Here is a 17234-nt window from a genome sequence, read left to right as displayed (position 1 = left end):
CATTTCTACAATGTACCAGTTATGTTACTAGTATCAAAGGCCTATTTTAACCAGTATAAAAGAACTTTTTTCAATAGTATTTGTAGTAGTTATTGACAATGTGTTCAAAGTGAAAATGCCACTAATATAACCACTCTCCACTTTTCTTTAATCTTCATCTCTTGTCATTCCAAACATTGTTTCACAACGTCCTTTCTCTTTATTTTCTCTCCTCTCAAAACCTTTTCACCCCACTTATTAGCTCAAGAGAGACCTAAATTCTAAAACCAGTAGATTGAGCTTATTAGCAACCACAAAGTATGAGGGTAATTGCTGGAATTAGAAATCTAAGGATTTGAGGAATGGAGCTAACCTCAAATTAATGTAATCTATGAAGAAAAGAACGTGAAGAAGAAGGGCACAAGCCTTTAAGGATGATGATTATGACGTGGTATAAATGGCATGCCATGTCACACACTAGCGTTTGATCATTTGTTATTGTTAAATTTAGATGACATTGCTATGTTTTTAATATTTTAGGAATGACATTAAGCAAAAACTTTTGGATATCCAATACTTCTTTATGAAAAATTCAAGTGCAAAAGTGACCCTCAACCCACAAATAATGCTCTTTAGCCTAATGTCTATGAAGTTAACGATCAATATCGATGTTGTTAGTTAAGAAGCAACATTGCAACAATTTTAAACCTTGAGAGATGATATTACTCGAATAAATAGTTTGAAATCGGGTTGAACAAGACAGTTCGTGAGCGGAAAATTTTTACTTGATAAACACAATAAGACAATAAAAAAATTTACAATAATCATATAAAACTCATAAAAACTCTAAAACGTAATTATAATTAATAGGAATCTCCAACAACATTCAATAACATAAAAAGTAATTTAAATTACAAAATATAAAAACATTAATCAGACTAGACCAATTAGTGGTGTAATCACTTGGTCTATAACTTAGTCCAACTTGACCAGTCAGTTTAGTCCGGTCTAGTCTGATTTTATTATCAGACTTATTTAGATTGGATTGGACTATTGAATTTTCGCATACCCTTAGTTTAGAGTACTTGATGCTCCTCACATAATAATTTTAGAAAGAAAATGCCCTTTAACCATAAATCTCATAAGTTAATTTTCATAATCATAAAGTTAACATTCATTTATATTCATAAATTAATCTTAAAATAAATAACTGACCATCAACCATAATAAATGTCCGCAAAAAACATCATAATATTTATGAAAAATAAATCCATTAGGCGACAATTTATTAGCATCTATGTTAAAAAAACCACCATGATTATTTGATTGTTCCCCAAGAAGTCGACAATTTGGAGGTTTTATAGTTGGGGGAAAAAATGGAGGCTTTTTCAATATTCATATCTTTTACCAGCGTACTAATATTCATATTGTCATCATGTTTCTTGGTGAAACATAGTTTCATACTTTCATCATTTTATTTTTCTTTAATAAAAATTTTATATTAACAATTGTATAAAAATAGTACTTTAATTTTACGTTCTATCTTAAATATAAAACATAAATATGCGGCTCATGCATATCAATAAACTTAGTTAAAGTGTATTATACATTATTAAATTAATGTATTTTTAATTATTTATATATAATAAAATTTTATTATATAGGAAATAAAAAACCAATACTCCTACATAAATTTCATACTTTATTTTCATAATCATAAGTACATAATGTTAATATTCATCAATATTCACAAATAAATTTTAAAATAAATAACTAACAATCAATCATCATCCATGTGAAAAAAATCATCATAATATTTATTAAGAATAAATCCATTAGGCGACAATTTATAACAAGCATCAATGAAAAAGAAAACAAAGAAAGAAAACCACCACCATTATTTGATTGCATTCAATAAGTTGACAATTGGGAGGTTTTGTGCTGACATTATATTTCTGCCATTTATTTCTTTTGGTGAAAGATATTGTCACCGGTTAATTAGGTTTTTCATAAAAATATCGTAAACATAAAAAATATTACTACCTAAATATTTTTTTTGAAAAAAATAACCAAGTAGAAAAAATTCAAATTATCCGAGAAGCACCTAACGTTTTTTTTTTTTTGGTCATTTATTAATTTTTATTGATTCTGAAAGTTGCTAATTGTATAAATATTTTTGAACTAATTTAGGTATGGTTGTTACATTTTTAAATAACATCAATTCATTTGATTTTTTTTTTTTTATACCTGAACAAGATTTTTCATTAAAAGGAATCGGCTGCAGACACCAAGCAGGTGGTAACAAGATCCAAAAAACGCTTAAACAATGACTAAACCAGAAGCAGGCAACAAGGAAACAGATTAAACACAAACAAAGTCTACACCCTATGGATTGAGAAGAGTAATGACAGGTTTTTGTCTGCCATGATCAAAGAGGTAGCAATAGAGATTAGTAGTTCAAGGACTAGCTTCAAAGAAGCCCACCATCGTCGTTGGTGCCAATTTGGCAAAACAAGTAACTCCATACACCTCTACAACCACAGGAGAAGAAGAAAACGATCGAAAGTTAATAAAATCTTTTAATACAAAGCAAATCATTGCAGACATAAGCTAATCATCGCTGTAAACAAAATTAATCCAAGTGATAAGGTCATTGCTGAAACAAAACAAAATGTAAATGAGAATATTGAAAACTCCCTACACAGACGCAAACTAAAACCTAGCAGGGGCTAAAGAGACACTAGCACTACTACAAAAAAGAGTTTTCACAACACTAATTTATCATAGTTATTAGGCAAAATGAAAAAAAATGATAGTGGCATTTTTGTAATTATATGAAAGTATATTTTACTTTTCACATCAGTTATTTAGAAAACCGCAATGAATACGATGGTTTTTTTAAAAAACCATCGTGAAAATTTTTTTACAACAGTTTTTAAAAAGCTGCCTTGAAAAGTCTATCAGAATTTTAAAACCCTTTTTATCGGGTAATAGTTTTTTACTTTTCACAATCAAAGCTTATGGTCTCATATTGTTATCCCCACTCAATTTATGAGTTTTTCTCCCTTTCTCCTCCAATCTTTTTATGGATTTCGTAGTTTTTGTTGTTTGGTTGGTTGAAAAAATGCGGGTCGTATTTTCTTTGATTAAAAAAACCATGATGTTTTTTCTGAGTTTCAATAGATATGTTTTTTTCTTAGTCTTCTTGCTTAAACACACTTTGATATATAGAAGCTTAAATAGATCTAATTTTTGTTTCCTCATTTTGTGAACTTGAGTTTGACAACCTAAAATTTATGAGTTTTATTAGATCTTGGTGTTCGATTTTACCTTCATTAGATCTTAGTGGCTTCAATGTGATGATTGAAGGCTTCAATATTGTATTGGTAGCCAAGAGCTTTAGATCTTAAGCGAAATGAAAAGAGAAAAATTCAAGAAATAATAAATAAATTTTCACGAAAGTTATTTATATAACTGTATGAAAAGTCATATAACACAGTGGTTACTAAACTATCAAGAAGTCTTCTATTTTTTATGTTGATGGCATAGACGTCACACTCAAAACTATTATAAAAGGTTCATTTTAACTGCGTAAAAAGGCTTCTTTTGTAGTATAGAAGATGTTGGCAGGAGAACCCCCCAAACCCAATAACTCCACAGAAATGAATTCATGATTTATGGGCGGCTACGAACCAGCCATCCAGGTTCTTTGTCGTAGCTTCCACGGGGCCTCCTAAAGTAGGAATTGCAGAATGCATCGTCTTCATAGGTTGTCCCCCTTCAGCAAAACAGATCATCAAACAAAAGCCCTAAATATGAGTCCTTTCTTGATGTTGTCTTCTGTGCCGCTCCTATCCATCCCGAATCATCGAACCACCAGTTGCTTGCGCTTAAACGAGCCACATGCTTCATCCTTCACTTCTTCTACATATTATAGGAGGAAATGTGACAAAAAGAGGAGAAGAAAATAGTCTGGGCTAACCCTAGGGGAAAAAAACGGAGACAAGCTCCAGAAAACCCTAATACAATGGCAACTAGGAGAAAACAATGCGCTAATTAACTTATTGACTAGAAAAATAATTGATTCGATTCCCTTGTAACAAAATATTAATAAGTAATAATGGTTTGCTTTCTTCTCAAATGAAGAAATTATGTCATAAAATCATTTCAAAAAAAAAAAATACTATGCCTTTAATCCTCTAAGTTTATATAAAATTTTAATTTGATCGTTAATTATAAAAAATATCATTTTAGTTCTATAATTCTAATTATATAAAATTCAAATCAAATTTTAATATTTTTAACAATAATTATCATTTTAAAATTAAAACTAATATATCACTATTTAAAAATATTCTGTTAATATTCAAAATTTCAATATAATATTTTTTATTGACTGCATTGAAATTAAAAAATTAAAATTTTTTTATAAATTTAAAAATGGAGAAAATGCAGCTGAACTTAAAACACAAACACTGACGTGCACTTTTGCATTTCAAACATTTTTAACATGTTCCCAAGCAGTCAAAGAGACCATCATATTACCTTCACATCAGCCACTATTTGAGTGATGACTAATCGGAAAATTTGAATAAAAGGTTACACTGTTCATTTACCTCTCACAGGTAAAAAATAAATAAATAAATAAAGTACTTTTATTTACGGTTAACTTGGTGTGCTGCCAAAAAGGCCTAAGAAATTATTCAAGAAAATAAGACCCATCCTAAAAAAGGGAAAAAGAAGCACCCAATGTCAATGAGATATGGTCAATTTTTCTTTTTTTTTCTTTTTTTCGTTTTTAAAAAAGCAATTTTCAAAAATTTAACAATTCAACCATATATTGACTTGTGAATGGATTCTTTATTAACTTAAAAATTATATATAAATCTTCTACTTTATAATGAAAACATTCTTGAAAATTTTAAATTAATATGTAATTAAATATTTTTTAAGAATAAAATTACTTTTATTAAAAATTAAATAACCAGATTAAAAGTAAATATTTGTTTCTCTTAAGATTAAAATTAATTTATTTAAGAAAATGTATAAGAATTTTCTAGTGATAATCACTATAAATATCATTCATTTTTTTTACCATATCTCTATAGTACTTTTTTTAGTTATAATTTGGATAGAGTATAGTAAAATTTTTGAAAGGAATGTATCGTGTTGGCATGTTTAAAAAGATGTATAATTTATCATGAAGTAAGTATATAAGCCTGGCACATGATATGGGTTATTAGTATAAATAGTTGGTAGTGTATCATAATTAGAGAGACAAATAAAAGTGAGGCCTTTAATTTTTTTGGTTGTGTTGGGCATGAATGATGGCGTCAAGTTCAAAGCATTTTAATTGAAACAAGTGGCCACAAAAGGGCTACAAATTTGGATTATTTCTCGTGTGCTTTAAGTACCTTTATGTCACATGCCCTTTCCCTTTTCCATTAATTAATCAATTAATTTTTTAAAAAATAAAATCTTGTTTATTTCATTCATTAATTACTCTTTCTTTACTTCTAAGCAGGACATCTAAAAATGTTGTAAAATCCAGCATGTCAAACTACCATAATTGGGTGCATGGAACTAGTTCATTTAATGACTGTAGAGTTTAGATCCAGTGTCTTAGATATTGTACATAAGAAAATTTTCTTTTAGAAATAACTTGTTCATTATTTATAAGATACGCTAATAATTTGTTTGAAATTTTTTAGCGTCATTTTTATTTTTTACCCCCATTAATTATTATTTAGTCTCATTGCATCAATTATCCACCTTTATTGCACTCTCTCTATAAGTAATGATTTTTAGAAAATAAATTGCATTTTTCACATGTTTATTATCTTCAACTAATTTTGACTTAACTTTTTGTCTAATAAAAAAATTGAGGAGGAAACCCTCTACCTAATAATTTAGTAGTGTGAATGACCTAAATTACAGTATTGATACTCTATAAAATTTGTAAAGTACTTGTACTTTTTGAGTTTCTCTATAAATATTTATCACGTCCTCTCGCGTATAAAAATTTAAAAGAGAATTATAATCAAATTCAAAGAAAAAATAATTACTAAAAAGTTTTAATAATAATTTAAGCAGCCTGCAATAACAAGTTTTAGAATAAAAATAACTATCTCTAATACTTGTTTTATAATTTTTTTTTCCTTCTTAAAACCTCATTGTAATTTTTCCAATTTTTAATATTGGATTTTTCCTCTCCCCAGTATTCCTCTAAAATGGGGGAATATCATTTAGAAGTGAGACGCATACAAAAATTGGCAAAGTTTTCATTTTTCTTTTTTCCTACCTAGGGTAAAGTTTTCATTTTTCTTAACGTAAGATTGCTTGGACGGCGAAAATTATGTTTACTACTAATATGCTACCTCACATCCTTATTATAAAAAAACTAGTTAACTAATTTAAGTAGGTTAAAAAAATTAGTTAAATTAGTTATTTATAATAAATATATGTTATCTTTCTTAAAATACTATTGTTAATAATATTTATTAGCTAGGACTACTATTTGATGAAACTTTTAACATAAACAATTATTACAAGAATTACTTGAAAAAAATTGATAAATATAAGAGACAAATAAATTAGGGGCTTTACATTTAGAACCAAATTTAAAGTCAAACTAGCTCTTATATTAAAAACCGAAGGTAGTAAGAACTACCTAATTACATAAATTAAGAAAATTAACCGAGTTAGGTATTTCTAACAAATATGAGTTAGTTTTTTTTAAAGCATCCTTTTTAATTGTGACTATCTTTGAATGAAAACCCCTCCATATATGTAATCAAGAGAATGAATTATAAATTTAGAAGAGAAAGTAGATTAAGATCTTATATTTAGGACTAAATTCAAATATCAACTAGCTCTTATATTTATCATGCGTATTTTCGTTTTCTTTCTTAGCGATCCAAAGTCCAAACTAATTCAACAACTCTTCAAAAAGGTCTTCACTTCAGAAGATATATTTCAAATTAGTCCCTTGTTTTCCTGCCAACATCCAAACATAATCATGAGATAAAAACATCTTGACTTATTTGCATATAACTATTCACATTCACGAAGAATGATGTATTTGTATAAAAGTAAACATTAACATAATTTAACAAATGAATTATATATACTTCATAATTTGTAAATAATGGATCTTATTATAGATTTTATATTATATATAAATAAAGAAATTTTATATTTTATTATTATATTGATGGTATCACTTAATATATTTGTATCTTGAGTAAGATAAGATATAAATAATATATTTTTCTTAATTGCAAAGACTATCAAAGATTTAAGTAAAAACTATAGAAAAACTATCATCTCAGTTTTGGGTTTTGATTCGCTCATGTAGTTATTTAAAGTCTTGCCAGCGTTTAGAAACTAGTTGAATAGTTATGACTAATTGAAACTACCTACACTTCGAATCTATGGACAATTCTTCTGGTTGAGCTTCTCTAGGTATCACCAATATGCTAATGATGTGCTATCGGGAGAATTAGAGGTGCCAAACAGACACATGCTTGCATAGCCGTGCACACAGATCAAGTTTATGCCTCCCGATCAACAAACTATAACTTAACGGGTAAATAAGATTTAGTATTCCTTTGGTCCTATTTATAAATTTTAAATTTGAAGAGAGTGTGATCTATTTTATAAATTTTAATTTGAGTTTGTCTTACATTTAATATATATATATATATTTAGTTTTGCCTTCTCTCATTTGCTATACTATTTCTCATCACATTTGCTCATATGTTTTCTTTCATCTTTTTTCTCATTAATTATCAGGACATATTTGAAAATAAAATTATATTTTTAATTTATTTATTGCTTTTAACTAATTTTAACATATTGTTCTTGTTATCAAATTAGTTTTTGAAACTTTCACAAGGAGAAAATGGAGTATTTGTTAAGTCAATTCACATCTTAACTTAACAATTGTTTGGATTAGCTTTTTGAAAATGATTTTTAGATATATATGATGTATGCATGTAAGAAATTTTTATTTCAATTTATATAAAAATATTTTTTTAAAATGCTTTTGCTGCTTACCAAACTTCGCCTTAACCTATGCACATCCTTGGATGTCGTGTGTTAAAGATCATTTATAAATGATATAGAATTAAGTAAGTTATTTGTGTAAAACTTTAAAATAGATGCTTGGCTCGACTAGCACTAAGTAGCTCCTTAAGTTTTGATTTAATCAAGATGTTGTGAGTTTGACTATTAGTGAATATAATGGTTGTGTGGATTCCTTTCGAAGAATCACAAAAAAATCTTTTAACCCTTTTTTTATGGCTCACTGTTTATTTGAGAAATTATTTACTATAGTGCATTTTGAGAATTTATCCTCTCTACTTTTTACGACACGTTTTGATGACCTATTCTTTTTTGTTTTTTTAATCCACACAACATTCAGCTACGTACCATTTAGTGAGTACGCATGATCACTTTAACATTCTTTGCGGCATTTTAATAGACTTTAACATTGTTACATCTTCATGACTACTATTTTTATACGTATTAAATTTCAAGAATAAAATCAAGGGTTTGAGATTTAAAAAATCAAAATCAAAATGAGTTTAAATTTCAAAAACCAAAAGTTATATTAACTCATTTTATTTTTGTGTGTAGTATTTTATTTTCTTTTTTTTCTTTTGTGTATTTTGTGTGATTTATAAGTAGCTTTTCAATTTTGATTTATGAAATATGAAATAATTATGTGAGAAAAATTTTATATTGACTTACCTAAAATGTTCTTATGAGTATTTTTTTTGGATACAACTTATGAGTAATTTCAATAGCATGCTGAATAGGGCCTTGGTTGGAACTTGGCACCTCGCTTAGTTTTTTCCTTTGCTCTATTTACACATATTAAAAAAAAAAATTGGTACAGGCCATTATAGAGTCAGTAATGTGGGCCAATTGTCAGTTATGGATTGACTCGTGATGGGTTCAAGGACTGATGGGCCGGTCCTAAAAGAACCGACTTCTGGTAGGTTGATATTTTACCAACCTAGCTCGTCAAGGTGGGTTGGTGGGTTAGGCCTGTCAACCCGCCACTTTTTTTTAAAATTTTTTTTGTGCCTTTTATTATTTTTAGTAAAATCTATTCCATCTTTTAATAAAATCTATTCCAATTCTTAAACAGCTAAAAAAAAAAAAAAAAGTATCACAAATAAAATATAAAATTCAAAGTTCCAAAATATTAAGCATACATGATACATCATCTTAAATGATTAAACATGCATCCCAAATTAAACATAACAAATTTAAATAAACAATAATATAGATACAATGTTACAAATCACTATCAAGTGCTTAACCATGAGCCACCATTCAATATTGATATAGTTCAAAAATGATATGAAGATGTGAAATTATTTGGTTAAACTTGATAAGTAATCACCTTTTTTTGCTCAATTAACTTTATCACAAATAAAATTCATAATACAAAGTGAAAAATATATTATATTATAGTAATTTTAAATAATGAAAATGAAATAAACAACTAAAGAATAAATATAATTATATTTAAAGAAAGAAAAAATTTTAAAATAAAATAAAACCGGCTAGCTTACCAACCTGCAGGTTAGCACGGGTTGATTTTAATTGTTACGACTCAAGAGATCTATTTTTAAATGATCTGATTTTTATCGATCCAACTATCAGCCACAGCCTCCGCCCATATTACTAGCACTATTGGCCAATGTATCAAACGCGAAAGCAATAAAAGCATACCAAGTGCGATTATTGTTGACGGAAGAGGAAAGGAAAAACACAGGTATTGTTAAGTGGGGCCCATTCAACTTCGAGTCTACTACTTCCTCTCCTTCCATTAAGACACACAAACCTGCTATGTGTGTATTCATAAATTTTCCGCCATTACAGAGAAAGTAACAGTAACCGGTCGCTTCTGTATATCTCTCTCTCTTTCTGTATCTATAGTTGAATTTTGCCAGTCTCTGATACTTCTCGTGATTACCATTTCAACCTTTTCTTCCTCTCTCTTTCCTCCTCATTCACTCCCTCTTTCCCTTTCTACCCACACCACGCCCCAACTTTCTCTCTTCTCTTTCTCTTCAAACCCTAGGCATTCTTAATGATTCCCGCCGCTTGCTTCTGAAGGATTTTAACTTTTGGGTTTTTGGGGTTCTTGGGTTGGTTCTTCTCTCTGTTGTTGCCGTGTTCTCCGCCTTTGATTCATTGGGTTTCAGGTAATTTTCCTTTTTTTTTAAAAAAAACCTTTTCGGTTATCCCTTTGTTTAAACTTTACTTCCCCACTCCCTTGTGTGGTTTTTCTGTTGTGTTGATGATGTATTCGAATTGTGTTTTAATGTGTTATTTAGATTGGAAGTCTGGTGATAATTTTATTTTGTCCCTTTGATTCTCGAGCTTGCCGTGAAGCCTGATCCGTGAAGACTTGATATGATCGTCTCTTGTGTCCGATTTGTGAGCTTTGTTCTTTTAGTTTCGTGGTCTCACTGATTTTAGTGTGATTTTTTTTTTTTTTTTTTAATTTCTTTCCTCTTTGGTTTGCCTCCTTTCGAATTGGCGTAACCGAGTGCTAATTTTTGAATAATTCTACCAAATGACGATTCGCATTAGAGGCAATCTTCCTTAGTGTTCTCGCGCACTGGAGGGTACGAGTCACTCCATGACTGAGAAAATAACTATAATCTCTGCCAACGTCCACCATAGCGTCATCAAATCTGCACAAATAATTCACCTTCCTGCTTAGAACACCTAGAATAGCCTTCATGGAGGATTTGATTCTGCATCCGCAACCGAATTGTTAGTGGCCTCAGATGGTCGGTAAGCCTTCTCCGGAGAAACAGAAGCAGGGAACGGAAGAGGGGATTGAGATCCTCTCACACTTTTTGGGGTACAAAAACTCATCTGATGTGGGGCCTACATTCAAACAAAATGATGGATCCATTGATTTAATAGTGAGCCACATGTTATATCTCTCCCTCATACAACCTGTTTGGGATATTTGAAGGAAATGAAATTTTCTTGCCATATTTTTTCATTCTGTGTACCAAACAGCCCTTTAAATTGTATCATGTAAATTTTTCTAGAGCTACAGGAATCCCAACTTGAGTGGAGGGAAGTGGCAGGGATAAAAATATTGATAGGAAAGGGGACCCTGGAGATGAAGAAATAAATTAAGTGAATGTAACAAAACAATAGGACTGTAACTTCAAATCAAAGGACACAAGGAAATATAGGAGAACGAACAAATTTCTAGAAAATAGAAATGTCTCTTATGAACAAGGGAGACTTTAATATGGATTTAGATACAATAATGTTTTTATTAGTGGATATCAACACTGTTTCCTAGGGACAATTTTGTGTTGGACATGTTTCATGCGGTGTACAACGCAAGTCTATATTCTTTTCTTCCATATGACCCTGTAGCTAAAAGTATGGGTTTTTAAATGTGTGATTGTGTTGGGGCCCCCAAAAAGGTACCTGTGTGCTGAAAATATTTCCATATTTGAATCAGATTTCTTGGTTAATCTAATCTGAAACACTGAAATTGTCAGGACTTGGATACTTCATTTGCTAATCAATTAGGGGGATTCTCATCAGCCCATTGATTCTGCAGAGAACTATGACCGGAGAGAAATACGGAGGCTTTGCTATGCAGTTCCCGGTTTCTGTGCTATGTTCTCTACATGTCTCATCTTTAGATATGGGCTGACATATTAACTTTATAGGTTCTATTTATTTCCTCATCATATATGTCAAGTATGGATGCCTCTTCCAGTACATGTGAGATTGTGGAATCAAGAGAAGAGATTATTTCTGAGTTCAGAATGGATGAAAAAGCTGAGAGTAGTTGTGCCCACAGATCAAGGAAAAAGGGTTCTGTAGAGGATGATATTGACCGTCTCTTCCAAGCTATTGACTTCAAAAATTCAGCTAGAGGTTCTAGTACACCACGTTCTCAAAAGAGTGCTCTTAAAAGGCCAATAAAAGTTAGTTCATCTCAGGCATCAGGAATTGGGATTGCAGAGCCTGTAAGTTTAAAGCAGGCACTTAGAGGACTTTGCATATCTCAGGCATCAGAGATGGCTGCTTTGAAGCGACTGTCAAAGCCGTCCAGTTCGTCAAGAGCATCTGAGGCGGGAACTATTAAGAAACTGTATACAGCTGTGGTAGATGAGGGGAAAGGGAACTTGGTGGAAATCTCCCTTGTGCCTGAGATTTCTGGACCTTCTGGTAAAATGCCTAGGGAAGATAAGTCAAGTTCTACTGCTGATCATTCTACTCATTTTGTTGATGTAACAAACCCAAAAACAGTCACAACCAGGGTAGCATCCCGGGATCAGATTGTTCCTCTTCAATTGGAAGGTGAAAGTGAGAAGTTAGTTGCAGCTGCCGGAAAATCAGTACTTCCAAAAGCATCTACAGTTGATTATGAAAGTGAGGAAATGTCTGAGGTCAAGATTGTTTCTGCTTCCTCAAGCAAAGCTTCCCACTGTCCTACTATGCTAGATAAGGGCCAGGAAGTAGAGTTACATTCTGAAGCTAATCAGCCAAGCTCTAGTACGAGCAGTGGGGTGGAGAAATCCACAAGCAGTACTACTTGTTTGGCAAAGCCAATGTTCAGGAACATGAGCTTCCTTAGGAAAAAGGTAAAGCAAGAATTATGTTCTACCTCTAGTGGCTCCACACAATGTACCAGAAAAGTTGACAATGACTTGGATCCTAGTACGAGTAATTTGAACAAAGAGACTGATAAATATAATTCGAAGCAGGAAATGAAAGAAAATGATAAATTGTCTCCCAGCAGTTCAAATCATAGTGTTGAAGTAAATTCAAATAATGTGGGTGCAGATTCAATCAAAAGTGGTTTCAGTATGAATTGCAGTAAGAAAACTAAATTTCTAGTGACAAAAATTGATGAAAAATCAAGATCAAAAGAAAAGGGTGAATTTTCCCAGAGCTCAAAAAGCAGCATTGGGGAGTATAGTAGTAGCACAACAACAAGCATAAGTGAAGAGAGCAATCTGAGTGGCTCTAGTCGCAGTGGTCACAGGCCTCACATGTCAAAACACTTGAGATGGGAAGCTGTTCGTGCTGTTCAGCAGCAGCATGGGAACTTAAGTTTGAAACACTTCAAGCTGCTCAGGAGGCTTGGTTGTGGGGACATTGGAACTGTTTATCTTGCAGAACTAATTGGTACAAGCTGCCTTTTTGCCTTGAAAGTGATGGATAATGAGTTTTTGGCCAACCGGAAGAAAATTTTCAGGGCCCAGACTGAGAGAGAGATCCTGCAGATGCTGGATCATCCTTTTCTTCCAACACTCTATGCCTATATTACAACTGATAAGCTCTCTTGCTTGGTTATGGAGTATTGCCCAGGTGGAGATCTACATGTGCTGCGCCAGAGGCAACCATATAGGAGTTTCTCAGAACAAGCAACCAGGTAGGAGTTTTAAACCTTTCTTTTTCTCGGTCATTTGATTTTGTGATATTTCTTTTTGCTCTGAAATCCAATCTAGTCAACTTAACATTTTGTGCTCAATGCCATTATGCGGTCATAGCTTCTGGCTTGTGTGATGTAAGTGTTTTCTGGAAGAGTTTCTCTTTTTAATAGTTTTTGTCACACTTTTTTAACGCAGTTTGGATATTTGATGATTCTACTGCATGATTTCTAATCCTTTTTTCCTTGATTTATGCTTGATGCTACTTATTTGAATCAAGGAAGAGAAGGTCTAATTTAGGTCTAATTTTATCAGAACTGAACTGCGGATGATGCTAAACGAAAACTATGCATGGGATCATGATTTAGTGTTAACGTGAATGATATAGCGAGAAATTAAGCCATACTCTCCTTTTTTGCCATGAAATTTAGTCATACTCTAGTTGCTTTGTTTGGAATGTCATGATTCACTCGCAGCTTGGCAAGGCGCAATCTTTTGCCTTCTATTCATGACATGTTAATTCAATTTAAGTATTTTGTGGACTAAAGTCATGCCAGTATTTCTACAGGTTTTATGTTGCTGAAGTTCTTCTTGCCCTGGAGTATTTGCACATGCTAGGAGTCATATATCGAGACTTGAAGCCTGAAAATATCCTTGTTCGAGAAGATGGCCACATTATGCTGACGGATTTTGACTTATCACTTAGGTGTTCTGTGAATCCCACGTTAGTCAAGTCATCTTCGCCGGATGTGGAATCAACAAAGAAGATGTCCAGCCCCTGTTCAGAGGCCAGCTGCATACACCCTTTCTGTCTACAACCTGATTGGCAGGTTTCCTGTTTCACTCCTATTCTTTTATCCGCTGGAGCAAAATCTCGAAAGATGAAGTCCGAGGCTGCCCAGGTTGGGCCCTTGCCACAACTTGTCGTTGAGCCAACCAGTGCCCGCTCTAACTCATTCGTTGGTACCTATGAATACCTGGCTCCGGAGATCATCAAAGGCGAGGGCCATGGGAGTGCTGTGGATTGGTGGACTTTTGGTATATTTTTGTTTGAGCTTTTGTATGGCAAGACTCCCTTTAAAGGAGCTGGAAACGAGGAAACATTATCCAATGTTGTGTCGCAGAGCCTTAAATTCCCAGATGCTCCTTTGGTCAGTTTTCATGCAAGAGATCTGATACGCGGATTGCTGATAAAAGACCCGGAAAATCGGTTAGGTTCCGTAAAAGGTGCTGCAGAGATAAAGCAGCACCCTTTCTTTGAAGGCCTAAACTGGGCTCTGATAAGATGTGCCGCACCACCTGAGCTGCCCAGATTTCGTGATTTTGGAAGTTGTGTTCCATCTATGGCGTCACAGAAGGAGAATGCGAATGATTTAGAGGATACAGAAGATTGTGAGGAGTTTGAGCTGTTTTAGTGATACTCTACCCCTCCCCTTTTCTTTCTTTATTTCTTTCTGATCTGAAGATGGGGACTGTAGTTTAAAGATGGAACTCAAACGTGTTGACATATATAGATAGGTTAATATATGTTTATACGGATTTATAAGTTGCAAATTCATAGAGGAAACACGAGATGTGACCACTAACCATAGCCTTTATGTGATCGATGCGGTCTGTTTTCTTTTAATCTGGTGCCATGCTACTGGCAAACTTTCTCAATTCAGTCCTCTAACTAGAAGGATTATTTGGGAATGATTCAGGGTAGTATTACCTTAGCGTTCAACCAATTCGGTAGTTTCCTAAGTTGGGTCTTATTCTTCCTCAGCATGCTTGGTTGATCTAAGACCCCAGATCGCGGCTAAATTCAGTCCCGTCTGATATAGGAGCTATATAATATATATTATTTGTCAAATTCTTTAATCACACATAAATATGTGACTTGTTTTTGAAATATTAACATTTAGTAGTATTGAATTATAAATTCACATTAAATAAAAAAAGACACATAGTTATGTGTGATTAGAGGATTTGACATCGTCCGTGGGTTCAGTGGCGAGGGGGTTGGACTTAGTGCCTGGTTGTCTGCTTTGGCACGGGTTCGATTCCTGGGAGTGGCACTTGTTGTGCCTCTATCGCGGCGCTTGGGAAGGCATCTTCGCAGCCTTGTGAAGCGGGGTTCCCCTGGGGCTAATTCCCAAGTGGTTAATGCTCTATAGTCAGGGGAGGTGGAGGCATGTGTACTCTCCTACCTGGTCCGTGGGCCCGTGGAGCGGGGTTAGTTGCCCTGCCCTTGGATTGGGTTGAGCCCAAACCCCTTCCTAAAATTTTTGTACCAAAAAAAAAAACTTGATCTTAGTTTTTCCCCCCCTTATTATTATTATTTTGATTAAAATTAACATGGTCATTGGACTAGCTGAGAGATTGCAAGCACAAAGTAATAAAAAAGAATAATATTGAAGATATTTACTTAAAAAAAAAAATTACCACACACATAATTAGTTATGCTTTTTTTTTTTTTTTAGGTACATCATGTTAAATGATCATTTTCACATAAATTTTATTGAAATGCTTATATCAATAACTATTGATTATGGAACATAAAATAAATTTAATATACCTTAAGTATTTTTAAATGATTTTCTGTGGATTATTTATCCAAACAAGTGTTTAATGATAAAATAAAATCTTTTTTATTTTATATAATTAAATACATACATGCATGTAAACATGTCAATATTAGACTCAAACTTGAAATTTTATCTAAATATGAGAGGTGATGTTACCACTAAAACAATTTACTGTTAACAATTAAGAAAATATATCATGAACTCACATGGCAAGAGTGGATTATGAGTCGTGACTTCACTTTTCTAAGTTTAGTCCTACTTAGCATGTTGGGTTGATTTTAGAGAAAAATGAATCCTCTCTTCTACCCTCCTTTTTCTTAAAATTATAATAGTCCAGATTTAATATTTTATAAAAATATTATTATTACATGCGATTATAAATATAAGAGTTAGTTGAGTATTTAATTTGATTTTAAATATAAAATTTTAATTCATTTTTTCTTTCATTATTTATTTTTTTCCAAAGTAGTCTTTATAATAATTGCATATCAGGTTTTCATTCTAATGTACATGTTTAATAATGATATATTACCAAAAATAATACAAATTTATTACACATAACTAACTTAATTAATATTTTTAATATTCACAAATTATTTATCTAAATGGCCGGAGGTAGTATTATAATTTTATATAAAAATACAAAAGTAAATTTAAACTACGAAACTTTGATCAAAATAGTTCACAACTATAGATTACTATTATAAGAGTAAAATACAAAACTACCCCTTTATTTTACCTAAATTATAGAAACTCCCCATTTAGTTTGAAAATATATATAGACCTCTCTTAAAATTAAAATATATGTTACACAAATCTTCTCATTTATTTGAAAACATATATGGACAAATTAAAATATATGTTTTACAAATGTCTCATATACATTTGAGATTCCATTTCCATCCTTCTCTCCAATTGCTAGTTAACCATTAAGTCTTCTGAGCTTTCATTTTGACCAAAATACCCCTCCTTCACATAAGAATTATTTAAACATTCATATTTATTTTTATGCCAAGCATTTATATTTGCTAAAAAGCTACTTTTTGATACAACCCAAAATTATTTTAATACATATATTTTTAGACCTTCTGATATGTTATAAAATTTATTAATTTTTATTATGTTATCAAAATTTTATAACTTTAAATTTTCATCACATCAATTCAAATATATTTATTTAGGTTTCAATTAGGTGGCTAAAAATATTTAAATGCACTTTTTTTTCGTTATATAAGATAAATGATGT

General features: G+C 31.8%; 1 protein-coding gene across 3 annotated transcripts; it reads left to right on the top strand.

The window, feature by feature from the left end:
* The first annotated feature begins 9991 nt into the window (after positions 1–9991).
* Positions 9992–15048, top strand: LOC114714933 (serine/threonine-protein kinase D6PKL1-like). 3 transcript variants are annotated; one of them, XM_028899723.1, is made up of 4 exons: positions 9992–10202; positions 10335–10437; positions 11535–13423; positions 13990–15048. In XM_028899723.1, exons 3-4 carry the CDS (start codon positions 11733–11735, stop codon positions 14834–14836), a joined length of 2538 nt encoding a protein of 845 aa, XP_028755556.1. In that variant the 5' UTR covers positions 9992–10202; positions 10335–10437; positions 11535–11732; the 3' UTR covers positions 14837–15048. The 3 variants fall into 3 exon arrangements, with proteins under 3 accessions (XP_028755556.1, XP_028755557.1, XP_028755555.1); XM_028899724.1 differs by lacking the exon at positions 10335–10437 and having other exon boundaries at positions 11597–13423; XM_028899722.1 differs by lacking the exon at positions 10335–10437.
* Positions 15049–17234: the final 2186 nt, after the last annotated feature.

Source organism: Neltuma alba, unplaced genomic scaffold, assembly GCF_004799145.2.
Source record: "Neltuma alba isolate B1F8T4 unplaced genomic scaffold, ASM479914v2 tig00011555_pilon, whole genome shotgun sequence".
NCBI classification, from domain to species: domain Eukaryota; kingdom Viridiplantae; phylum Streptophyta; class Magnoliopsida; order Fabales; family Fabaceae; genus Neltuma; species Neltuma alba.
Note: the sequence above shows the minus strand (reverse complement) of the source record. Positions and strands in the feature narration are given on the sequence as shown.

What these genes read in the sequence shown, in the direction of transcription:
- LOC114714933 (XM_028899724.1), top strand. Translation starts at nt 11,733, where the DNA reads ATGTCAAGTATGGATGCCTCTTCCAGTACATGTGAGATTGTGGAATCA. An exon ending in TTCTCAGAACAAGCAACCAG is followed by an intron (nt 13,424 to 13,989) that starts GTAGGAGTTTTA and finishes GTATTTCTACAG; the next exon opens with GTTTTATGTTGCTGAAGTTC.